The sequence below is a fragment of the Lampris incognitus genome, chromosome 9 (genome assembly GCF_029633865.1).
Source record: "Lampris incognitus isolate fLamInc1 chromosome 9, fLamInc1.hap2, whole genome shotgun sequence".
In the NCBI taxonomy this organism is placed as follows: domain Eukaryota; kingdom Metazoa; phylum Chordata; class Actinopteri; order Lampriformes; family Lampridae; genus Lampris; species Lampris incognitus.
In genome coordinates, this window is record NC_079219.1 from 54804925 (window position 1) to 54831707 (window position 26783).

The 26783-nt window shown below is 49.2% G+C and overlaps 1 protein-coding gene across 1 annotated transcript; it reads right to left on the bottom strand.

Annotated features, from left to right (window-relative positions):
- Positions 1-4893: 4893 nt before the first annotated feature.
- On the bottom strand, positions 4894-23471 carry gpr20 (G protein-coupled receptor 20). Its single transcript, XM_056287030.1, has 10 exons — positions 23443-23471; positions 23210-23271; positions 21897-22029; positions 15814-15897; positions 14843-15128; positions 13039-13305; positions 9324-9568; positions 7607-7691; positions 6167-6292; positions 4894-5272 (listed from the first exon to the last, which is right to left on the bottom strand). The coding sequence occupies exons 1-10, from the start codon at positions 23469-23471 to the stop codon at positions 5075-5077; spliced, it is 1515 nt and encodes a 504-aa protein (XP_056143005.1). The 3' UTR covers positions 4894-5074.
- Between the last annotated feature and the right edge of the window lie 3312 nt (positions 23472-26783).

Consider the following 26783-nt stretch of genomic DNA (forward strand, 5'->3'; position numbering starts at 1 on the left):
GGCAACCTCGTGCAATCCCGCTTCATTGCAACACCTCGAGAGCGAATCACGTACTGCAACACCTCCAGGCTGCAAACCATTTCCGGTTGTAGTGCCGGGTCACAGATTTGCAGCGATGAGAACAAACCAACTTTTAGGCGAGGGAACGCATCACCCGTGCAAATGGCTCGGTTCTCTTTCACATGCCACTTTCCCTAAACCCAACCAGAACCACCTCACCACCCACCCCACCCCACCCCCATCCTCAGTGACAGCCACTCGTTCTCGGCAGAATATGAGGATCTTTCAACGGAAAGACAATCCACGAGTCTGTTGTCAAGACACTCACCTGTGTCGCGGATAGGCTTTCAAAACACATCGGGCAAGAAGGGCAACGCTGGTAAAACGGCCTTTCAGATCCGTGAAGTTAGAAAAGCACCAACCTGAGAACGTCGCAACAGCTGCCGAGGCCCGGAGGTGCGTCCATGCGCTCACGTCCGGCCGACTCCCAAACACCCCGCCGCCGCCGCCGGGAGCTCTCGCATGGGAGAAACGTGCCGGGGGAGCTTTCATTTATAGAGTTAAAGCGGACCCGGACAAGCCCCGCCCCCCTCAAAGCGGAGCAGGAGCCGGGCTGAAAACCAGCCTCTCCTCTCCGCGGGGGGGGGGGGGTTTGGGAACCTGAGTTTCTGTCTGAGGGCTTTATTTTTATTTTATTTTATTTTAATGGAGGCCAATGAAAGGGACTCGCTCCGCCGGTCTAATCGGAGCCCGTATAATTACGATGTCACCTGGGGAGGTGAACGACCCTATCGCGGGGTACAAGGCGAGCGATAACTCGGCTACCCCCCCCCCCCAGTCCGACGAGCCATTAAGAGTTAACCTCACGTCGTGTCGCGGCCCCGACTGCGGGGTCAGCCGGGGAGTTGTGCCCCCCCCCTCAGGTGCGGGGGTCAGCCGCGGAGGTGTGCCCCCCCCTCAGGTGCGGGGGTCAGCCGGGGAGGTGTGCCCCCCCCCCCCGTCAGGTGCGGTTGCCGTCAGTTAGCCGCCTAGCTTCCTACCGAGCGAGTCTAGGTGCGCTACCCGAACGCGGCTAGCTAGGTCGGCTAACGACGTTAGCAAGCGAGTTGTCCCGGGGACGGCAGCGCGCTCCCAGCGCGGGCAAGTCGGGCGTTTACATACCTGCGCCTCCGTCTCCTCCGGCGTCAACGCGACGTAAACTCCCCCCCCACCACCACCCCAAGACGCGCGTCCTCCCGAGACAAGCGCCCCAAAAAAAGACCGCGGCGTCCGAGTGAAGCGAAGGTTCGCCAGCCAATTGAGCGAGTGACCATCTGGGTACTTCGCCCATCGATCTCATTGGTTGCCACAGTAACACGAAAAAAAGGGGGGAGCGGGGGGGAGTGGGGGTAGCGGCAAACGGCAGCTGACGTCATCAAACCAGTCGCCTCATGAAGGAGGGGCGTGTGACGGCTCACTCGGAAGACGTCACTTCACAGATGAGAAGTTATGAGACTTTATGAGACGTTATGAGCAGTCGTTCGTAAACTCGGGTAATTTACTGCGCCCCGCCGTAAAGTGCACCGGCGGTGACTTCCCCCGCTGTCGTGACTCACCCTCCGAGCGAAGAGAGTTAAACACACCGGTGCCAAAACACAGTTACAGTGTCCTTTATCAAGTACTGGAGTTATGCAGTCAGCCTGTGACAGATGTTAATAGGTATTGCTCACTTAACCAGATGTTGAACTGGCATCCCGGTGCACAACAGTGAACCCGCTGCTAAGCAAAGGGGCTTGGGGGTTGCAGTGATCTGGAACATGTACTGGTGTGCATCTTTCACAAAAGCATGCATGACAATGGCATGTGTCATTCTCGTTATATTGATAACTCTATCTTGTACCTTTGTCTAGGAACAGGGTGCAATATTCTCTCGTCAAGATATTTACAAAACCCAACACAGTATCAGAATACATTTCAACATTATTATTATCAACAGGACATTATTACCAAACCAAACATGTACTGTACATCCATTTTTAGCCTCTCCGCCTGGGTTGTATTTGAAGGCAGAGTGTCGTATTTTTAGTGTGTGGAATTTCAGCTTTCCTGACCGGTAAGTACCAACAGGGGTTGCTGGGTGGTAGTGATTGAAATGACAATGTCTCCCCACTCCCCCAATGTCTGCATTCAAAAGCAGTTGTTGCGTTGTGCTCATCACCCTGAATAGACTTGACTTGCATTTTCACTGCATGGCGAACCGTGCAGCGCTCACAGTGGTGCAAGGTGCACTCACCCAGAGAGCCAAATTCTTGTGGCCCGGGCCCGTCCCGACACTTTCAGACCCCGACACTTTCATCCGGCCCACATACCGCGTGGAATGGTGGCACTTGGCCGGTCCGCTCCCGTTTGCCAGATCTGGGCCAGAATCAAGCCATAGCAATGCCACATGTGCCACATATTTGCCAAAGGTGGTCCATATTTGGGCCATATTCACCATTTACCACACGGGCCACTTCAGGGTCACATCCAGATTACATGTTTCCCAGAGCACCGCATCTTTGCCAAAAAAGGCCCACATTTGATTTAGCATATTTGAGCCATATTTGCTGTTATGCATGTGGGCCACTTCAGGCTCACATCCATGTTGTCGGGGCCAGAAGAAGGCCATCAATGCCGCATCACTGCCTGAGGTGGCCCATATCCGGATGCTATCTGGGAAACATGCTATGTAAACATGTCTATCCGCTACCTTTCCAACTGAGGCTGATTGTCTGACTTGCTTTGATGTACACCGTTACCCACATCCCTGAACAATAAAGGTCAGGGTTCAAGTGGGATTGCACATAAAGGGTCAAATATACCAAGGCGCGTAGGCATAAAAATGACCTCGGAAACAGGCTGTTTACAGTTTCACATTTGTGGAAAAAAAAAACACTTGGTGTGAGAATCTGCTACCTCTGCACAGATAGAAACATGCGTACGCTATGTTTTGAGTCAGGGTGATATAGCAACACTGGCCGGAAGGCGAGGAGAGAACGCACAACAGATGGCGGTGTACTGTACAATGGGAGTAAATTGTATAGCTGTGATGATCTCACCTCGGCCTAGTTAGCCTGAGAGAAAACACGTGAATCTGGGTCCGCTGATGAATGATGCCTAAAATGGCCAACTAATTGAAGTTGTGCTCATTAAAAAACGGGGCATTAAAGGTCGTGCGTAAAGGTCGCATACGCGGCGTTCATACACATCTCCCGAGTATCTTATGTGCAGCCTGCAGCTAGTGCAAACACGCCCCCCATAGTGCAACACATGCCCACATCAGTACAAGAAACGCCCCCCCCCCACATACTATACTGAGGTTGTTAGGGCAAGCGATGGGAGGGGGCGCGTGTTGTACTATAGCACTGCAGGCTGCAGCACCACCTTTCTCTAAATCTAAAAAAAAACAAACCTTAACCTACCGAGTTTGTTTTGCCATCTTTCTTCTACATATGAATTTACACAGAGTTTGATACATTTGGTCCCAAGTCTCTTTTTTTTTAAGTCAATAAACATTTCCTGATTTGTAGTGAAATGCTGCCCTCGTGTGGACAGCAGTGCACTCACACTCAAATATAGCTTAAAGTGAAAACCTAGTTATTTCTTTATCTCAGAAACTAAAATTCATCCTGCAAACCTACCACATGTTGGACATGTTGGACATCACGTGACATTATATAAACAGGTTGTGATCCATATTACTACTACTACTACTACTGCTACTACTTGTGATCCATATTAGATCCCAATTATTGGTCACGGCTGACAGGATGTCTCTCTGTCCTCTTAATGAATCAAAATGTCAGTTTTCCAAACTGGGAAAGTAAAAGAAAATCAATGAGTATTACTGAATATGAGTATTAATGCCATGGGAGGAGTTTGTGTAGCACAGCACATGGTCTCAGTGGGGTAAATAGTGTCACAAATCCTCGACTTCCACCCGTATTACAATGCACGCTGGAAGACGAGGAGAGTATACCGTTGGCCAGTTTACACGAGGCAGCCGGATGGGTGTTTGTTTAACGGAGCCAGCTCATATGGAGACCGCTCTCTATTGTCCCTGCTGCGTTCTGGAGTTTTGCCTCATTCCGTTGCTCTTTAATTGTGCGATGCCAATGTAATGGCAGCTGCCTCCCAAAATTACAACCTTGTAAGTGCCAAGATTCAAATCATGAACCGTTTGTCTGGTGTCACGGTGGCCTCCACAAACAACTGCTGACCACTAACTCGACACTTTGCCGGTTTGATCCCCGGCATTTAGTATGTTTTCCATTTGCGAGCTGGCCTCCACAGGCCGGCCGGTATTATTGCCATAAAAACCAAATCTGTGTGCTTTTTTTTAAAATCGAAATATATGAGGAACTTCATTCGAGATCGTCCCATAACCAAAGCATCGCAGGTTTGATTCCGCAGAGCTACAATGTGCCCATTAACTAGTGTGACCTGTCAAAGTGTCCTTTGGCAAACTGCAGAACCCATATTAAGTCGCTCTGTGTAGCTCAGTGGATGTGTTAGCTAAATATGTGACAGCTTCGGTTCGTCCCAGCCAACTCGGCTGCCTGTCTCTCACTGCAACGTACAGCGAAGGCTGTTCATAACGGTCCTGTTGTTAATGGTGACTTGACCGTCTCTCTTCCCTCCTTGCATTTATGAAGCAGTTAAGTACATTTTAAGTTAAGTACATTTTTGAAGCAGCACAAGTCACTTCTGTCACATTATGTGATGTTCCCCCGTGTTCGCATCTCCCTGTATTGTGTCCCATCAGAATGGTTGTCCAGATGGTGATGATAGTGATACCTCATTGCTCCTCCACATCACGCCAGGCGGGACGTTATACATTGATAGGACAGAGGGTATTACTAGCTAGTGCTTCCATAAACGTTGTTCCTGCGTCGGTAGCAGTGGCGTCTACTGTCCGACCTCAGCCCTAAGAACTAACTGCGCAGTATCCTGATGACATCATCAGCAACCACCGTGTCTCGGCTGTGTCCTGGCCATCTTCCCACACGTCGGCAACCGTCAGGTCCTCACAGTCTGGCGGAAAAAAGGGGGGAATTCACAGCGAATGCTGGTGCCCGAGATGAACGTCTTTCTGGTTCCTCCGCAGTGAGGTGGGAAGGTCGGCCATCATGATGACGTTGTTGGTGATGGCGTTGACCATCCCTCCTGAAAACTTGGAGCTGTGCTGCATGCTGATGATGTCACCGCTACTCTGCTCTGCTTCAGCACGACGGAAAAGACTCCTCACAGTGGCCTGGGGGGGAGAGGGGGGGGGGGGCGACAGAGAGAGAGAGAGAGAGAGAGAGAGAGAGAGAGAGAGAGAGAGAGAGAGAGAGAGAGAGAGAGAGAGAGAGAGAGAGAGAGAGAGGAGGGTGAAATGATTAATGAATGATTAATGAATGATTAATTGAATGGATGAATGAATGAAAGAATTGTTGAGGAATGGGCATCCGGGTGGCGTGGCGGTCTAGTATTCCACTGCCTACCAACACAGGGATCGCTGGTTCGAGTCCCCGTGTTACCTCTGGCTTGGTGGGGCATCCCTACGGACACAATTGGCCGTGTCTGCAGGTGGGAAGCCGGATGAGGGTATTTGTCCTGGTCGCTGCACTAGCGTCTCCTCTGGCCGGTCGGGGCGCCTGTTCAGGGGGGAGGGGGAACTGGGAGGAATAGCGTGATCCTCCCACACGCTACGTCCCCCTGGTGAAACTCCTCACTGTCAGGTGAGAAGAAGCGGCTGGCGACTCCACATGTATCGGAGGAGGCATGTGGTAGTCTGCAGCCCTCCCCGGGTCAGCAGAGGGGGTGGAGCAGCCACCAGGACGGCTCGGAAGAGTGGGGTAATTGGCCAAGTACAATTGGGGAGAAAAAAGGAGGGGGGGAATTGTCGAGGAACTGTGTTGATAGACAGAGGGGTGAACAGAAAATAAAATGATGGACATGAGGAGAGAGGACATGGAGATGACTGGACTGCTGACTGGAAAGATGGATGGAAGATGGATTAATGAAGAGCTGGTCAGATTTAGGGATTATAGGAAAGGCGGATGACTGGGTGGAGGAAACGAAGGAAAAGGAAAGAGGTGAGGAAGGTAGGGAGGAAGTCAAAATCAGTTGATTCACCCCCCCCCCCCCCCGGTGGTGGTGTTACCTGGAAGTTGTTGGTGATGAAGCAGTAGACCACAGGGTCCATGCAGCTGTTTAAGCTGCTGAGGGTGACGGTCAGGTGGTAGACGATCACGTGGTGAGGCATGTCTGGCTGGAAGTACAGCAGCACCTGCAGCACAGGGGACACGGTGCGGCTCAGTCTCGCGGTCACACCACAAGCTGTCTTCCTCTTGGACGTTAGAACGACACCACAACCTTACACCGTTACCAACTGTACCCAACCACAGAGCTAACTGGCTGACACTACAAAATCATGACACAACTCAGTCCCCATGTGATTATTCTACCTTCAGTGCTTCTAAGAGTCTATCCATCCATTTGTCTGTCTATCTATCTAGCTAGCTGTCCATCTATCTCTCTATCTATGTATGTCAGTCCATCCCTCTATCTATCTATCTATCTATCTATCTATCTATCTATCTATCTATCTATCTATCTATCTATCTATCTATCTATCTATCTATCTATCTGTCTGTCTAACCATCTGTCAGTCCATCCCTCTATCCCTCTATCCCTCTATCTATCTATCTATCTATCTATCTATCTATCTATCTATCTATCTATCTATCTATCTATCTATCTATCTATCTATCTATCTATCTATCTATCTATCTATCTATCTATCTATGTCTATCTAGCTAGCTAGCTAGCTGTCCATCTATCTATCTATCTATCTATCTATCTATGTCTATCTAGCTAGCTAGCTAGCTGTCCATCTATCTATCTATCTATCTATCTATCTATCTATCTATCTATCTATCTATCTATCTATCTATCTATCTATCTATCTATCTATCTATCTATCTATCTATCTGTCAGTCCATCCCTCTATCCCTCTATCCCTCTATCTATCTATCTATCTATCTATCTATCTATCTATCTATCTATCTATCTATCTATCTATCTATCTATCTATCTATCTATCTATCTATCTATCTATCTATCTATCTATCTGTCTAACCATCTGTCAGTCCATCCCTCTATCTATCTATCTATCTATCTATCTATCTATCTATCTATCTATCTATCTATCTATCTATCTATCTATCTATCTATCTATCTATCTATCTATCTATCTATCTATCTATCTGTCTATCTGTCTGTCTGTCTAACCATCTGTCAGTCCATCCCTCTATCTATCTATCTATCTATCTATCTATCTATCTATCTATCTATCTATCTATCTATCTATCTATCTATCTATCTATCTATCTATCTATCTATCTATCTATCTATCTATCTATCTATCTATCTATCTATCTATCTATCTATCTATCCCCCGCCCCCTGTTCATATCTGCTCCCTCTGTCTTCTTCACACTCCAGCAGTGATTTAGAAACAATCAAGACACAACGCTGATTTCAACATTTTACCCTCATAAATATCTGACAGCCATCTATTCCTCTCTCTCTCTCTCTCTCACCTGTCGGATGTGGAAGGGTGTAAAGCAGACAGTAAAGATGATCAGGACGGTGGTCAGCAGCTGGACGGCTCTCCTCCTCCTCTCCCTGTGGGGGAGACACAGGTTAAAATCCCCCGCCATCACCGGCCCTTTCCTCTATCCGTATGTCACCCATGCTTCCACTGCCATGTGCACAAACCCATCCATCCATCCATTATCCAACATGCTTATCTCAGGGTCATGGGAATGCTGGAGCCTATCCCAGCAGTCACTGGGTGGCAGGGGGGTAGACACCCTGGACAGGTCGTCAGTCCATCACAGAGCCGACACACACCTAGGGACAATTTAGTACGGCCGATTCACCTGACCTGCATGTCTTTGGACTGTGGAAGGAAACCGGAGCACCTGGAGGAAACCCACACAGACATGGGGAGAACATGCAAATTCCACACAGAGGACGATCCGGGACGACCCCCAAGGTTGGACTACCCCAGGGCTCGAACCCAGGGACCTTCTCGCTGTGAGGCGACCACGCTAACCACTGCGCCACCGTGCCGTCCTGCATAAACCTCGTCTTACAAAACCGCCCTCCGTTTACACCACCGGAGGGAAATCCAACTCAAATAATTCTTTTTTGAGCTTTGACCTTGTTCATGTGCCCCCCCCGTCTGGTGAAACATGTCAGTCATGGACTCGAGTTCAATATTTCCGGGAAAATATCATACAGTTGTTTTTAAGGCAAAACACTTTTCTCGACGTCTGTGGGTTGAAATGGTTGGATATCTGTAGTATACAACCCAGGACACACCAACACATCTTGGGGACCTACCTAGACTGACCTTCTACAGGGGAAAGTGTACTGCCCACATGTGGACCCACCAGAACTCCAGCGTGAATGAGCATGGTATTCTGAGACGGCTCACAGACATCACACAAGTGGCAAGGCATTCAACATTTTGGGATTTTATCAGAATGGACTGTAATCAAGATATTAACTACTACTACTACTACTACTACTACTACTACTGCTACTACTACTACTACTACTACTGCTACTACTACTACTACTACTGCTGCTTCTGCTACTGCTACTACTGCTGCTGCTACTACTACTACTACTGCTTCTACTACTACTACTACTACTGCTGCTACTACTGCTACTACTGCTACTACTACAACTACTACTACTACTACTACTACTACTGCTACTACTACTACTGCTACTGCTACTACTACTGCTACTACTACAACTACTACTGCTGCTACTACTACTTTCGGCTGCTCCCGTTAGGGGTCGCCACAGCGGATCATCTGTTTCCATCTCCTCCTGTCCTCTGCAGCTTCCTCGACCGATCCGGTATGCAAATCGGATTTATGATCCAAATATTTGATTTGGGGCGGCGCGGTGGCGCAGTGGTTAGTGCGGTCGCCTCACAGCAAGAAGGTCCTGGGTTCGAGCCCTGGGGTTGTCCAACCTTGGGGCTCGTCCCGGCTCGTTCGTGCTCTGAGTGGAGTTTGCACGTTTTCCCCGTGACACAACCCTCCCCATTTATCCGGGCTTGGGACCGGCACTAAGAATGCACTGGCTTGTGCACCGGGTTGCACATGAACAGTGTGAAATGCCTCTCTATCACACAGAAGACACGTCTCCACCCAACTTATCTGCACCTTGAACGTGTTCGGGTCCAGATGAGCTGAAGACAGAACCTTTCGGTACCTTTTAACACATGGGCCGTACCTGCTCTGCTGCATCAGCTGACGGTCAGCCAGCGCCCACATGATCCGCAGGGTGAAGGCCACGATGATGATGAGGGGCAGGAAGAACTCGGTGATGGTGAGGAGGAGGAGCTTGGTGAGACAGCAGCCCGTGTGCCGGAAAGCGGTGGAGAGGAAGGAGTAGGTGACCACAATGGCAAACAGCCAGACGGAGACACACACGCACTTCGCCACATTGGAGTTACGCCACCGTCGGGACGCTTCCATCTGCACAAAAAGACACGAAGGAGCCGATCTAGCGCCCTCTGTTTTCATTCAGTCCATGCACTGCGATGGAAAAATGCACCACGAAGGAGAGAGGGGGCACTAGGCTGGTTTTAGAGGAAGATAAGAGAAGGTAAGACAGGAAGCAAAAGGCAGGAAATGAGGGAAACGAGTCCACGCCCTCCTCACTCACTAACACTAAGTATAGTGGGATGTCTTTATATGCATGCTCAATAGTCCAGGTAAGAAAATCCCAGACAGGTGAGTCAGTTCATCTGGGCACAACGTTTACTGAGAGAAACGTGTCATCATCATCTAAGTGACCTCTTCAGTCTCTGCTGACTGCAGGTACCACCTTATAAACAATAGTGGCATGTCGACACTAAAAGATGGCGACAGATGTACTCTTAGGCCCCCTTGGACCAGGGATGGTCGTTCCCTCTTCACATATATGGCCTCTTTGACTCCCCGTTCAAACCAGTGTTCCTCCTTATCAAGGATGTGCACATCCTCATCCTTGAAAGAGTGGCCACCGGCCTGTAGATGGGTGCAGACTGCGGTGGTTAATGTGGTCAGTGAAATGTGGTACGTCCTGAGATTTAATTTTAACCCCGGTGTTGTCCACAAATCTGAACCAATGGCTAGGTGGTGTCCCTGGATAGGACATCAGAGCCCTCTTTTCCATCCATCCGTTATCTAAACCGCTTATCCTACCCAGGGTTGCGGGGATGCTGGAGCCTGTCCCGGCAGTAATTGGGCGGTAGGCGGGGAGACACCCTGGACAGGCCGCCAGACCATCATAGGCCGACACACATTCACACCTAGGGGCAATTTAGTACGGCCAATTCACCTGACCCACATGTCTTCGGACTGTGGGAGGAAATCGGAGGCCTCCGGAGGAAACCCACGCAGACACGGAGAGAACATGCAAACTCCGCACAGAGGACGACCTGGGATGACCCCCAAGGTTGGACTACCCCGGGACTCGAACCCAGGACCTTCTTGCTGTGACGCGACCACGCTAACCACTGCGCCACCGTGCCGCCCCCCCCCCCCTTTTCCACTTCCTCCTAATACAAGTTGGCCCCTATAGGTGAGACTGGGGAACCCGTAGCACACCCATGCCTCTGCCTATAGTACTGCCCCCTGTATGTGACGTACGTGGACTGAAGACACAGCTTGGTCAGTGTTAAGGGTGGTCCTATTGCGAAGGGTGGGGTCGTTTATAAACAACACGGTTGCATAATGACCGAAAACAACGAACAGGTTCATATGCAAATTAGCGTGACCATTAACTAGAGTATCAGTGGCCACGTGTCCTATTCACAGAGGACTGGGGAACGCTGTGTCCAGATGGACTGATCCAACTTCCTGTGATTTTCTTACCTGCATTATTGAGCACGCATCCAGAGGACAGTAAAGCGCGTCTGAACCAGAGCCATAGTTTTTGTTACGCGTTCCCTCTTCCATTTCTTACGCCACTCTCTACATCTCTAGAATAAACACGATGAGACATAGTTAACCTTACATATGGCCAGCCAGTTTACTCACACCCGTGCGCTCAGATATTAATCCAAAGAGAAACAACCGACGAAGAGGAAGACGCCAGGACCGCCAAGGGTCACCGGGGACGCACCGAGCATGCGTGAGACTCACATGAACCCACACCACACTTCCTATTTCTCACACGTTAAATACAGACGCCTTTATTTATTTAATATTCAGGAATTACAATTCCCAATCCTTCCCTCCAGAGGGCGCTCCGTAGGGAGCGTCGAATAGAAAATTGGGACGCCACTGAACAGTCATTTCGCGCCTTCTTCTCGCCTGTCCTGCGGCAGTCGAGTGCACGCGCTGAGCGAAGAAGAGGCGCAGCGTTGCGTTGTGAAGGGTAGCGACACTAAATTCTAGTTGCATTATGGGAATTTTTGAGGGCAACACAGAGGCTGCATCCGAAATCACATACTAGCACGCTATTTAGTGTTCCCGAAATTGTATGCGAGTGTTTGTACTTTGTAGCATGTCCAAAACCATAGTATGCATCAAATGTTATGTGAGAAACACCCGGATGTCGTACTTCATGCGGAGAAATGTCGAAGTATGCGAACACTGGACACCATGCCGGCATGAATATCCCACTAAGTATTACGATACTTCACAACGACGACCAGACAACGGCAATGGGCGTTAGGCTGTACAACCCAACCAGCAGAACGGCCGAACGGTTTAAACTGAAGTATTACTTTTCACGGTGCCACACAGAAAGTGGTGAAAACCGTGTTTATTTTTGCATTAAAAAGAAAAAAAAAGGCCGCGGGTCATTACAGCGGTAGTAGTTCGTGCGCAGCGTGTCGTCATTAATCTGCAAAGAGCTGAAAGGAAGCGGCGTGGCTCTGGGTCCGAACTGCCCTTGTACCTTTTACTCGCATACTACGCTGGAAGACAGACCACATGTGTGTAGTAAGTAGTAACGCAACTACGGTGAATAGATTTTGTTGTGAAAAACTTGTATTTCGAGTATTTGGAGGAGAGAGGCCCTGTCCCAAATGCACACTGGCATCTCGTTGTGTCCCTTTTATCGTTTTGTGTTTCAAAAGGCTGCTCACGAGCCCCCCCCCCCCCCCCCCCCCCCCCAGTGAGCCTTGGATGCAGCCACAAGTTGTGAACTTGATGGCGGTCTATTACCCAAGATTCCTTGCGATGAGCAGTCATAGCGAATGGGAGTGTGGCCTGGCATGTAAAGAGGGAAGGTACCTCAGGGTGAAGTTGCCTGAATTCACCGCGGGGAGTTTTATAAGGAAATAATCTCAATCTGCATTGCAAAATGAAGGCAGTGATGCCACTTAGATATGATGCGAGTCAGTCATTATTGATTCTGACTGTCTGCGCAGTTACAGACAAAAAAAAAACAACTTTTTGAACGATTCTTGATATATTTCCATGACCCAGTTTCACCACTGTGTCATACATAAGTAAGTGGTAAATTCATAAATGGCACTGTAATGTTATCTTATGCTTACTTTTTTGGTGAAGGGGGAAAATACGGAGAAAAGACTCCCGATATTCATCTGTCTCCAGGCTGAAAGCGCACTCTTGAGGACCGCAGGGGCTTAAGGCGCCATTTAGATCAGGGCCAATTCCCAGACAGCAAAATGAAACGGGGCCAGATCCGGGCCAGATGTATCACAGCGACTGGCGCGGTTCCGCAAAACGGATCCGCCCCAGTGTCTTTTTGCACAGCGGGCCAATACTTTAGGAGGCCACACTCTGGCCAGAGGCGTGGGGCGGTCTAGGAGCGGATGTGATTGATCTGCCGGAATCGGCGCAGAGGCGGGGGGCGGTCTATGGGCGGATGTGATTCCTATGTGGATGTGCTGGACTGTGGGCGGATCCGGCCCAGTGTCAGCTGCTATGAGGGTCACCACCAACTAACCAGCTGACTGAGTGATTAGCAAGACGCGTAGCTCACCCACCTGTACGATGGCCAGGTAACGGTCGACACATATGCAGGTGAGGAACAGGATGCTGCAGTACATGTTGACAAAGTAGCTGAAGATGTGCAGGTAGGAGCAGATGAGACAGGCCCCCCCGCTGTAGTAGAGCAGGATGCGGGTGGGCAGGGAGAGGTTCACCAGGAGGTCGGTGACCGCCAGGTTGATGGTGTAGATCACCGGGGTGGTCTTCCGCTTGGTGCGGAAGCAAAAGACGTACAGGGCCACCGTGTTGAGCACCATGCCCACCTGGAGGGACGAGAGACGGAGCGAGGGGGAGAGAAGAGAGGGATAGGAAAAAGGGAATAGAGGGGCAGAGGAGAGGGAGGAGAAGTGAGAGGAGAGGGAGAATTTGGGGAGGAGGCGAGGAGAGGAGTGATCCGGAGATGCTCCATGGGTGGAGGATGGGAAGTGGAGAAGAGACACTATATGATGCCCTCAAAAAATTCCCACATTGCAAACGATAATGTCGTGTCCGACACATGCACACTGCTTTAAGCTAAAAAAATACCACAATGCTACGCGTTGCTTCTTCTCCACTCTGCTCGTGCCTCTTTTAACTGTAAAATACCACATGACGGGAAGAGAAGGAGCTGCAAAACGACGATTCTGTAGTGTCCCAAATCTTCATTTATTACCCCCTATAGTACACTCTGGAGGGATTCATATGTAAGGAACAGGTGAACGAGGGAACGCTTCTGGACACAGGCCTGGCCTCCATCAGAGCTGCTAACTCGCTTACTTCCTTCAAGAGAGACCTACAAACTTTTCCGTCAAAGACTTCCTTAATCCTCAAACAGCCTCCGCTGGCACCTCGCAGATACTGGGAATTAGCGCCTGCTCTTTCTACTTTCTACTGCCCCCTTACTACTACTACTCTTTCTACTACTTTTGGCTGCTCCCATTAGGGGGCGCCACAGCAGATCATCCGTTTCCATGTCTTCCTGTCCTCTGCATCTTCCTCTGTCACACCAGCCACCTGCATGTCCTCCCTCACCACATCCATAAACCTCCTCTTTGGCCTTCCTCTTCTCCTCTTCCCTGGCAGCCCCATATTCAGCATCCTTCTCCCAACATACCCAGCATCTCTCCTCCACACACGGCCAAACCATCTCAATCTTGCCTCTCTTGCTTTGTCTCCAAACCGTCCAACCTGAGCTGTCCCTCTACTATACTCGTTCCTAATCCTGTCCTTCTTCGTCACTTGCCCCCTTACTTACCGAACCATTATTATTACTCGTGTACTTTTGAGCTCTTTTCTGCTTTCGCTTTCTATGCTCTCATGGCACTATTTGCTTGTTGTACTGTTTTGTGGTAATATTGATCAACTTTTTACTTTGCCTTTCCTGTCCCCTGCCTCGTGATGATCCGAGGCAACCCTTCACTAAACACATTCAACCTGACGTGCACTTCTAGCTATGATGTGGCTATCGTACAACGCTCGGTTGTGTCTGATGATTGTTGACTCTCTTGTTAGTCACTCTGGGTAAAAGTGTGTGCCAGATGAGTAAATGTGACTGTAAATCTCAGTATTGTGCAGCTCTCAGCCAACATGCTGCCCCGATGAGTGACAGGCATCCTCGGTGCCCTGCAAAATCCCCACATCTCTAAAAGCATCTCATGTTTACAGGTACCGTCAGAGACTCTGCCCTCATCCCATTTTGCGGAGGTCTGAGAAACTTTCAACAAGACAGTGAAAATAAAGAGTGTATTTTGAAATACAGGATATTACCAGATGTCTGCACCACGAGACGCCACTCGCGTGACGGAAAACACGTGTACCTACCAGGAAGATCATGGAGTTTACCACCATCAGAGTGATCCAGAGGCCGTAGAAGTCGTTGTAGAGCCCCTCGTCCAGGTGAACCAGTCTCTGGAGGTAGGGCTCCACCCCGCTGCCGTTACCGCGATTCGCCACCTGGGGGACGACGGGAAACGTAGTGTTGGCGGAGACCCAGGACTCCGAACCGCTGGAGTTCGTCATGGTAACAGCGGCGATGATGATGATGGTGACGAAGACGGTGCTCTGGTAGGCGGTGATGAGGATGAGGCTTTGGGTGCGGACTGCGTGTCTGCAAAATGAAATAAGACGTTGCTTGGTTAGGTTTGTTGTTTGTTGTTTTTGCATTTTAATTTAAAACCGGGTTGTGAAAACGAACTACTTTTCATGTTACTACAACAACAAATAAGGAACGGTCCCCCCCCCCCCCCCATGTCCAATAAAACGCTAATAAAAACAAAGAAAACTGCTCGCCGAGTTCAGTTTTCGTGCATATTTCCAGTCGGTGACCCCCACCTCTCCACCCCCTTCCCCGTTTCCATAACAACCAATTCAATTTGAGACGAGCATCTATTGACAGTCAAATGACCTGTATGTGCAGTCATCACCACTTGGCTAACGAATCAGTACCTACTTAAACACACACACACACACACACACACACACACACACACACACACACACACACACACACACACACACACACAGGGTTCCCAGTGTGTGTTTGTTGCTGTTGGCATGGCCCTCATGGACGGAGTCAGCGAAGGCCATTACAACCATCCCATTCATTTAGACTGTCTGTTTATTATAACATTAATTGTCTATTTGCTTATTACTACAGAGATTGGTTATGGGGTTATTTGTTTACAGCCGTATTTACACAAGAGCCGCCGGTCCAGTTTTTTAACCCCGTGCGGTGCGGATCCGAGGGAGGATCCCTCCTGTGAGAACCAGGAGCAGCGCCTCCTGGTTCTCACTGTTGGTGGCTCAGGTGTGGGATTTTAGAGGTGTCCAACTCTGTTCGGTTATCTCCGTCTAGACACCTGACGAGCTGGTTAGATCTGTGGCACAGAGAGTCAGATTCGGACCTGTGTTATGTGAGCTAGTCCGTCTCCTGCCTGCAGAAACAGAACCCGTGCTTGTTTATCTCAACATGTAATGATGAATTCTTCTCAGACATGGGAACGGTGCAGTGAAATTGGACCTGTTGTGTGCGTTGGTGTGCGGATGTGTGTGTGTGTGTGTGTGTGTGTGTATGTGTGTCAAATATGTACACTGATAAGTGAAAAAATCTTTTGCCAAAAGTAATAATTTCAATAAACTGGTCATCTCCAGCTGCTAGTGGTGTCTATAAATCCACCAGGAGCTGGGGGGCAAAATGTGATCTTGCCGTGGGGAAAGAGCCTTCCATCACTCAAAACTGAGGAAGAGGGGTGTCCGGGTAGCGTGGCGGTCTATTCCGTTGCCTACCAACACGGGGATCGCCGGTTCGAATCCCCGTGTTAGCTCCGGTCTGGTCGGGCGTCCCTACTGACACAACTGGCCGTGTCTGCGGGTGGGAAGCCGGATGTGGGTGTGTGTCCTGGTCGCTGCACTAGCGCCTCCTCTGGTCGGTCGGGGCGCCTGTTCGGGGGAGAAGGGGAACTGGGGGGGGAATAGCGTGATCCTCCCACGTACTACGTCCTCCTGGTGAAACTCCTCACTGTCAGGTGAAAAGAAGCGGCTGGCGACTCCACATGTGTCGGAGGGGCCATGTGGTGGTCTGCAGCCCTCCCCGGATCGGCAGAGGGGGTGGAGCAGCGACTGGGACGACTAGGAAGAGTGGGGTAATTGGCTGGATACAATTGGGGAGAAAAGGGGGGGCGGGGAGTGAGGAAGAGGAGCTATTTGGTATTTCTGTGAGTGCCGCGTGTTTGCAAGATCTTTACAACACCTGGCAACCAGACTGCCAGTCTGCAGTCCAAGATGGTGGACAGGGAGCACCCGAACACATCAGCAAAACTCAAACCTGACTGGGTGTTGAACTACGAGTCACCAGAAGGTTAAAATAAAAGCTACTTCCATGTAAGAAAGCTTGCCAGGTGGTTGAAAAAAGCTGTTTAAATGATCCCACTTCAGTTTAACTTTGTCCCTAACTGCTGGAGTAACTGTTGGAATATCAGCAAGTTTGCTACAAGAGCAATTACAACCCGAGGCATTTGGCTGCGACATCAAAAGAAGATAAAAGATCCGCTGATCATCTTAAAAAACAGCAAGACGAAGATTAATAAAGGTGAAACGAAGACCACGTATAATAACTACAACTGACAAGTGCAGATTAGGAAAGCTTTTACAGTAGGGATGGAAAACAGCAAGTGGTAAACAAATATGGCCGTAATTAAATGGTTTTAACCGCCACGTGATGATGCACACAGATCTTCCTCTCCATGCCCAGATAGCAAACTTGCTGTGGCCCGGACCCCTACCACACCGACACTTCATCCAGCCCACACATCGCGTGGAATGATGGCACTTGGGTGGTCCGCACCCGTTTGCCAGATCTGGGCCAGAACCAAGCCATAGCAATGCCACATGTGCCACATATTTACCAAAGGTGGCCCATATTTGTTTTGTGATATTTGGGCCATATTCACCATTTACCACACGGGCCACTTCCGGGTCACATCCAGATTACATGTTGCCCAGAGCGCAGTGTCTTTGCCATAAAAGGCCCACATTTGATTTGGCATGTTTGGGCCATATTTGCTGTTATACATGTGGGCCACTTCAGGCTCACATCCATTTTGTCAGGGCCAGAAGAAGACCACCAGTGCCGCCGCATCATTGTCTGAAGTGGCCCACATCTGGATGCTGTCTGGGAGACCGCTCATTACGTGGTCCACAGTGTTGAGCGAGTTACTTTGAAAATGTAATAAATTACATGTTTCAAGTTACTTTCATTTGAAAGTAATGTTACTTTAGAAAATGACAGATGGAGAGGCGCACATGTGACCTCAGTGTCCATCAACTGGTCAATGGCCGTATTAGTTAGAATCAGAAATACTTTATTCACCCCCGAGGGGAAACTGGGTATGAAGAGGGCTTTTCCCCTGGATCAACTATGGGGGGCGGAGGAGAGAAAAGCGAAGATCAATGTTGCCTTTTTTTTGGTCCTGAATTTAACAAACCATCACAAATGATCTGTTTGACTGTCAAATATACACAAACACAGACATACAAAAAGTCCCCCACTGCAGGTATCTACTCAGTATATTAACCGCCCCCGCCCAGTTCTGGACCCTCCACCCTGGTGCTATTGGTTGGTGCATCTGGGGACCTGCAGCCAATCACCCACAGCCAATCACTGTAGGGGACTGACTGGGACTGAGAAGGCCTGAGGAGCTGCACTTCTGCCCCCTTTTTTGGCCTGCCTTGTTCCACCCCAGGGCATTTCTGTATGTGTTTGTTTAGTTTTTTGGCCCATTGTGTTGTTAAATTTCAGTTACTTTACCCTACATTACCGTTTATATGATTTAACTCCTACCTTGTAGACCTTGCCAGGACACTCTGCAGGACAGAGTGGCCATCTTTGTTCAACTTTGTTTTTTTCCCCTGTGTTTCGTGTGTCCATGGGGAGTTAGCTTTAGCGTCGCAACCTTTTCTTCGGTGGGCCGTTTCCGTACTGTGAATTTGTTTCTGGTGAGGGATGTTTTGTTTGTTGTTTCAGCTTGGGCTCACTCCCCGAAGACAAACTATGCTTCCGAGGCTGGCAATACAAGATTGGAAGGTTGAACATCCTCAAACCCTTCATCTGGTTTTATGTTACTTCCCGTTTCCCCCCGAGACCAACTTGGGAGCTGTTAGCAACCCTTTAAATGACCGAAGAAGCTAAACTGCTCAATTGTGTCCTGGGCCACAAAGGTATGAACACTCCCGGTTGCCGCGGTTAGCACGCACACGGGCCATAATTAATCTCGTAGGGTGAAATAATCATCCAGCGGATGAAAAATGCAAATCTATTCATGCTAATTAGAATAGCATCCTCAGCTGAGGGGAGATGTGATTCATGTGAGTCACCAACATCAACCGGGCCAACCTAGGCTACCGCCATCAGGGCACTCAAGGAAATAAATGGGTGTTTTCACAATTATATACCCGGGTATTATTCAGTCTGATGTAGATGGTTCATCATCATTAGCAGCACTACAGACAATTATGAGCACCGCTAATGGAGAAACTGTGTACTAAACTGCCTGTTGCCTCTGAGGTTATAGAGATAAACGCCGCCACCGAGTCATCTGCTGCAGAGGTTTTCAAAGGCCGGGCGAGGATCCGAATCCCCCCCCCCCCCCCGACTTATTCTGGGGAGGCTGATATCAAAAGCCATCTGAATTCCTGCAACCCAAGACATGTTGTGTAAAACTCTGCAGGTGGGCGGGGCTAACACAGGGTACGCTTGGTTCACTTGGCCCCAACGGGAGCCAACAGTCAATTCTGGGTCACGAGAAAAAAAACGCTTGACGCTCTGTGTGACTTCTCTACTGTTATTTTACTGATGGTGGAGAAGTCGCCATGAAATGATCAGGGCACCCAGATAGCAAACTTGCTGAGGCCCGGATCTGTCCCAAACCCGACACTTTCATCCGGCCCACACACCGCGTGGAATGATGGCACTTGGGCAGTCCACTCTTTTTTGTCAAATCTGGGCCAGAACCAAGCCACAGCAATGGCACATGCGCCACATATTTGCCAAAGGTGGCCCATATTTGTTTTGTGATATTTGGGCCATATTCACCATTTACCACACGGGCCACTTCAGGGTCACGTGACCTGTTGCCCAGAGCACCACATCTATGCCAAAAAAGGCCCACATTTGATTTGGCATATTTGGGCCATATTTGCTGTCATACATGTGGGCCACTTCAGGCTCACATCTGGGCAGGCAACGTCACTGCAGACCCATCACACCCTGGTCATAAACTGTTCCAACGCATCCCCTCTGGTGGGCGCTACAGAGCACTGTACCCTAAAACAACCAGATATAAAACATTTTCTTTCCGTGGGCTCTCATTCAAATGAACGCTTAACACCATCAAATAAATCCAACCATGTTGTATATACTGTACTGTACACTGTACTTATATACTGGTACACTCTGGCATGTCCATCTACCTCGGACATGATGTATGTAAGTAACCTGCTAACATCTATTTCAGCATCTCTGATGTATTCTCAGGTGGCATGGTAAAGCAGTGGTTAGCGCAGTCGCCTCACAGCAAGAAGGTCCTGGGTTCGAGCCCCGGGGTAGTCCAACCTTGGGGGTCGTCCCGGGTCGTCCTCTGTGTGGAGTTTGCATGTTCTCCCCGTGTCTGCGTGGGTTTCCTCCGGGTGCTCCGGTTTCCTCCCACAGTCCAAAGACATGTAGGTCAGGTGAATCAGCTGTACTAAATTGTCCCTAGGTGTGAGTGTGTGTCTGTGGCCTGTGATGGCCTGGCAGCCTGTCCAGGGTGTCTCCCCACCTGCCGCCCAATGACTGCTGGGATAGGCTCCAGCATCCCCGTGACCCTGAGAGCAGGGTAAGCGGTTTGGATAATGGATGGATGGATGGATGGATGGATGGATGATATATTCTCTGCACCACTGCAGCTTATCACCTCTTATCTCTCCTGTACAAGTCAGTCCTTGTGTATATATCTGAGGATTGTTGTGTTGTAGTGTTGTTATTCTATGTTAAGTACACTGAGAGAGCCACGAAACTGGAGTCATATTCCATGTAGGGGCAAACCCACATGGCCAATAAACCTGATTCTGATTCTGACCAAATTCCCACTATGTGATGGGCGCAACCGTCGTCGGTTCGAATCCAGCCGGCGACCTTTATTGTATGCTTCACCCCCCCCCCCACACCCCCGCTCTCTCTCTCACTCGCTTGCTCTCTCTCTCGTACCCCTTTCACACTGGCTGAAAAAACCCGCTAACATTCGCCTTTGGTGGTGAATGTTACATTGCCAAAGGCGAATGTTAGTGGGTTTTTTTGGCCAGTGTGAAAATGCCATTGCTCTCTTTCGCTCTCTCACTGTCTCTCCCTCTCTCTCCCCCTTCTCTCCCTCTCTCTCTTTCACGCTCGCTTGCTCTCTCTTGCTCTCGCCCCCTTTCCCGCTCGTTTGCGCTCTCCCCCTCTTTCTCCCCCCCGTCTCTCTCCCTTTCTCTCTCCCTCTCTCCCTTGCTCTCTCTCTTTTGCTCTCTCTCTCTCCCCTCATTTCCTGTCTGCCTCCACTGCGACTATCTAATAAAGGTATAAAAATACCATAAAATGCCCCACTATGTGGACACAGACAACACGCCTTCTTACATTAAGCTAATTTTAAGAACTGCACTCTGTCAGTAGCAACCAAAAGGCACTTCATCCGAGCTGATCTGACAAAGAGAAGGTTTGCACCAAGATTTCCACTGCTGACCCCCACAACACATGGCTGTGTGTGTGTATTTTAGTCACATATGACAGAAATGTGAAACCAAGCTTTAGTTAAGCTACTTTAAAAACAAACAAAAAAAAAACATGATGAGCAGCCCGCCAAGACAACGTGCTAGTATGCCTGAACTTACTTGATGCTCAAACTTCACATGCGGCTGTCAGGAGGTGGCGCTGTGTGGGATAACTAGCTGTATTTGAGGCACAGAACTTGCTTCATTAACCTGGCGTACTGCAGCACAGTGCTGTACCGGAGGTTCGAGCCCGCGCCTCTCGTGTGTGCAGCATGTTGTGTAGACCGAGGCACTACGTAACAGCACGGCGGCGTCTGCTGAGGGAGGCCGAGGCGCCATGCGGGATCATACAAACTACTCTCGACACTTTAGATGACGACGACTAACTTCCTGGCAGGACATAATACTGAACTAACAACTAATACCAGCCTACTTTACATGCATGATGTCAAGTCCGTCGCGTGATCGGCTCTGTTCGCCGGCCATGTCCCGCGCCTGCAGCACATCGCCGCTCACCTTCACCGTCTGCCCTCAACTACGGCACAACAAGAGGTCAACAGTCAGGCAATGCGGGGGTCAGTTTTGCGGGTATTACCCAGATATCGTGAAATCAGCACAGCGGTACTGCCATTTGTGCCCCGCCGTACCGCTGCGCCTCCCTCCCGCAGCATCAAAAGCCGTGATGAGGATGAGGATGAGGATGAGGATGCGGTGGCTGTAAAGTGATGCTGAGAGCAGAGCAGAGGCCTCAGAGCCACATCACAAATAACACTGTCCAAATAAACCCCGCTCTGTGGGAGTCCCGCTGGCTCTGTGGGTGTGTGTGGGGGGGGGGGAGAAAGGGGGGCAGAGAGCGAGAGAAAGAGAGAGAAAATGGGGAGAGAGAGAAGGAGGGAGAGGGAGCGAGAGGGAGAGAGAGACAGGGAGGGAGAGAGAAGGGCAGGGGAGAGGGGGGAGAGAGAGGAAGAGAGAGAGAGATTAAAGTGAGAGAGGGAGAAGAGAGAGAGAGAAGAGACGGAAGAGAGGGGGGGGTAGAGAGACAGGGAAAGAGTGGGAGAGAGAGACAGATGTTGGAGAGTGAGAGAGAGAGACAGACAGAGGGGGGAGAGAGAGAAGGGTGAGAGAGGAGAAAGAGGGAGGGAGAGCGAGAGAGAAATAAAGCAAGAGAGAGAGAAATGAAAGCGGGAGAGAGAGATGGAGAGAGAGACAGAGAGAGGGGGAGAGAGAGAAGGGGGAGGGAGGAGACAGCGAGAGGGAGAGAGATGGAGAGAGAGACAGAGAGAGGGGGAGAGAGAGAAGGGGGAGATAAATGAAAGCGAGAGAGAGAGAGAGAGATGAAAGCGAGCGGCTGAAGTTATCTCTAAGTTAGTTGGGTTTCTTGTGCTTCACATAAAGTTTCTGCGGCTGTTGTTTCTCATGTACGCTGCTTTCTAGAATAATACACAATAGTTGTAATAATACACACCATTGCTAGTATAGACACACATTATAAACTTTTTAAGCTTTTTCAACCACCCCACAACTCTGTCCAAAACTCTACTCTGACGACTGGACGGGGTTTAATTGGCGACGTCGTTAATGGGATTAATTAGCTTTGGTCTCATGAGTCACCGCCACGGACAGAGTCCTTACTTCTCTACTTGTGATCCACTCTTCTCTAAGCTGAGCTCCCTGTCGGTTCCTCTATCAGAACATGTTGGACCTGCATGTTTGGACCAGGCCAGATCCCCGAGCGCAACTGAATCCTGATCAGTAGGAGATAACGTGGCTTTAAAGCCCCGAGTTCTTCTGCCTCCTCTTCATTTTAACGACGAGGGTCAGCTATGGTCTATCCATCCCCACCTCGTATCTGGCTAACGTGCTGCGGATCACACCAGAAAGACCATTCAAACCGGGGAAGAATCTTACCTGGGGACTCTGGACCCGTCAATCCCAGACGAGCCCCGAGCGTTTCTATCTGCTGCCTGGCCCTGGACGGGGGGCGGGGGGGGGGTCCTTCACTTGCAGAGTTCTGCGGTTTGCAGCATCATCTCAGAGAGCCCACATCCATCTCCATTAGTTACCGTTTCCTGTCTGGCATCTCAAGTCACCAAGTCTGCGCCTGATCCCTGTCGTGGTTCATATCCAGGCTCTTCGCTCACGTCTGCCGGTGGCATTCTGCAAACTGCATCCTCACGTCTGCTTGCTCACACCTCCGTCAGCTCTCACCCGTCAAGCCCCCCCCCCCTGATTTCCCCTAAAACTCTCCAATGTCTCCGTCTCCCTGTCTTGCTTTTTGTTTTTCTCTCTCTTCACTGTGCCTGCCTTTCTTCCTCTCTCTCTCTCTCTCTCTCTCTCTCTCTTTCTCCTCTTAGCATCCCTTGCTCTCTCTCTCCCCCTTTCCTGACTTTGCCCCCCCCCCTTCTCTAAATCCCATCTCTCGATCTGCTCTTCAGACAGGAAGTCTCACTGTCTGTTTACATTCTGCCGTGACGCCCATACGTACATGCAAGCGTGTGCGCGCATGCTTTGAATGCCTTCCCCGTGCATGCAGGCAGACACGCACGCAATCGTGCAGGCGAGCACACACACGCGCGCACACAACGACACAGAAACACACAAACATGCCCACATGAATTTCTATCCACCATATTTCTGCCTTTGAGGACGTGAACCTGACCCTGCCGGCGGTTCTCTAAACCATTCCGGCCGTGCGTCACGGCGACGACGCGCACGCTCGTCATGAAATATGACAAATATGCGCGGCCCTCTTTCATCGTACACCGTGGGACAAGTTGTTTTCAGCCCTTTTCTCCGGGGGGTCCGCACGGTTAAAATGGTTTACCGTGTAATAACAGAGCTTGAACTAAACAAGTCAGGATTTCTTTTACGAGGCGTTATGCAAGCTCTAGTCATGGGAGACAGTCGTAGATGAATACTGAAACAGTCTGACGTATGCGGCGAGAGAGATCCTGTACATTACATTATATAAGAGTTTTGCAATATATCTAAATTCCAGCGAGGCTTCCTGCAGGCCTTGTATGGTACTGTTTACTAAGGCCGGGTCGACGCGTTGTTAAACGGCGCCTCCTTACTGTTCTGGACAGACCAATATGAAATACTACCAATCACTGTCCTCATGAACTGCTCAGTTTTACACATTTCACCGTAAAGTGACTGTAATGATGGACTGTCCATCAGCAGGGTAGCAGCTTAATGACGCGAGGAGGGCTCGGGATGGCTCCTGATTCTGTCACGTGACGTACAATCTCCGTGAGAGAAGGGGGGGGGGTTGATATAAGGAAGTCATATATATTCCTGTTGATACATTCCCTTAGCGGCTTTTTTTTTTTAGCTAATTGTGATACAACTGTTCAGAACTTCCCACGTACAGCCCTGCATTTACTTGAACATTAGAACCACCGGGATTTCACTCCTACCTGAAACGACCGTGGGCGGTCAAAATGACTGCCGGTTTTTAAACTCTACATTCTGTCAAGATAAATACCCAGTTGAGATATTAATACATTAAATATGTTAGTATGTCTGTTATGAAACTAACTGACACCAAAATTAACATTTTAGCAACTTTGATACTATTTTTCAAAGAATTTAAAATGGCGGCTGTCCAACGCCTGTGAATACTGCAGCGCCTCGGTGGTAGTCATGGTGCTTCTGTAACGGCGTCTGTAACCAGACATGTTGGCAATGATCAAAAATCAAGTTTAGACTATTGCTCTGCACTGGAGGACGCTAGTGTGTTTCTAGGGCAGAGCCATGAACTTCATGAGGGAAATGACGCGACAACACGTCATAAATAGTGACATGACGCACACGGTGAGGCGCAAATTATGCGCGGTCATTTTGACCGCTCGTGGTCGTTTTAGGTAGCTCTCATCGTAACTGTTTTGTGCAATTGATCTACAACTCGTTTTAATGCAAATATATGTAATTTTAGGAGCATTCGGGGAGCGGCAGGTCTGTGTCTTTTTCTTTTTTCACAAAGTTATTAAACTTTGAAAATCCCAAACCGCCAAATTGACGGCCTCGGTCGTTCTAGTGCTGGAAAAAAAAAAAGCAAAACGGGAACGGACCTCATCCGTCACGGTTTATTGTACGCACTCTCAGAAATGACAATCCTCGTCTGTGTTTTGTGAAGCCGTCTTTTTAAAGAATCTCTTCCAACTCACTCACACATTACTGAGACACCGCTCCACACTGAACCATAAAGGGACATTGTTTTAGCAAAGAATGTGTTGTCTTCATTGTGTCGTCACCACCAGCCTTATTCGTTCTCATACTGGGGTCAGGGAGAATACTGGCTTCTGATTGGCTGGAGGGTTTGCATTAAAACTGGTTGATGCACTTGCAGCATACTATTTACTACACGAAAATGCTATGTGAGTAGTTTTAATATGTGCAAACCCATAGTGTGTGTGTGTGTGGGGGGGGGGGGCTGTGATGGACTGGCGGCCTGTCCAGGGTGTCTCCCCGCCTGCCAACCAATGACTTCTGGGATAGCCTCCAGCAGCCCCGCGACCCTGAGAGCAGGATAAGTGGTTTGGATAATGGATGGATGGATGGATGGACTATAGTATGTATCAAATAGCACCTATGTGAAATATACCCAGATGTCATACTACATCCAAAGAAATATCAGAGTATGCAAACACTGGACACTATGCTGGCATGGGTATCCCACAATGCACTGCGATCCTTCACAGCACCGACCAACAATAGCAGAGGGCGATACAAATCCCAACCAGCAAAGCAGTGGAACCATTTAAATGTAAGTAGTACTAAGATGTGGGTCACCACATTAACATCCCCTTGGATCACAGCAGACAGCCAAGAAGGGAATAAAAAGAAGGCTGAAGGTACATGGAAAAAATCTACACTTGAAGTCCACCACGTCCATAAGGAGTTATTATTGAATCTGAACCAAATTATTCATGTGTGAGTTGCTTCCTTTTCTGACTTGATTAATTGTAATAAAAACAACCCAATATTTCTGTTTAGTACAATCAACCGGCTTGGAACTTCAACCAGCAAGGAACTTTCCCTGCAGTTCCTTGTAAATACTGTAGCCCATATGTGCCCCTCCTCCAGTCCCTGCTATATAGTTCCCACAACATTTCTAAAACCCATCCTTCCTGCCTTAGGCCCCAGCCTGCTCTCTATTATCAACTACTCTCTCACATCCGGGTCTGTATCCGATTTTAAAATTGCCAGTATTCAACCTGTCCTCAAATAACCTTCTCTTGATCTGGCAAGGTAAGAGAATTACAGACCAATCTCCAGACTTCCTTTTTTTATAGAAAACCCTTAAAAAAAATCATTGTGGACCAACTCCTGACGTTGATTGAGGGTCATAACATTTTTTACAAATTTCAATCCAGCTTTCGTGACAAGCATAGCACTGAGACAGCATTACTAAGACTGACCAATGACATTCTTATGCATGCAGACTAGGTGAATATTTTATTCTTATTCTAAGCAATTT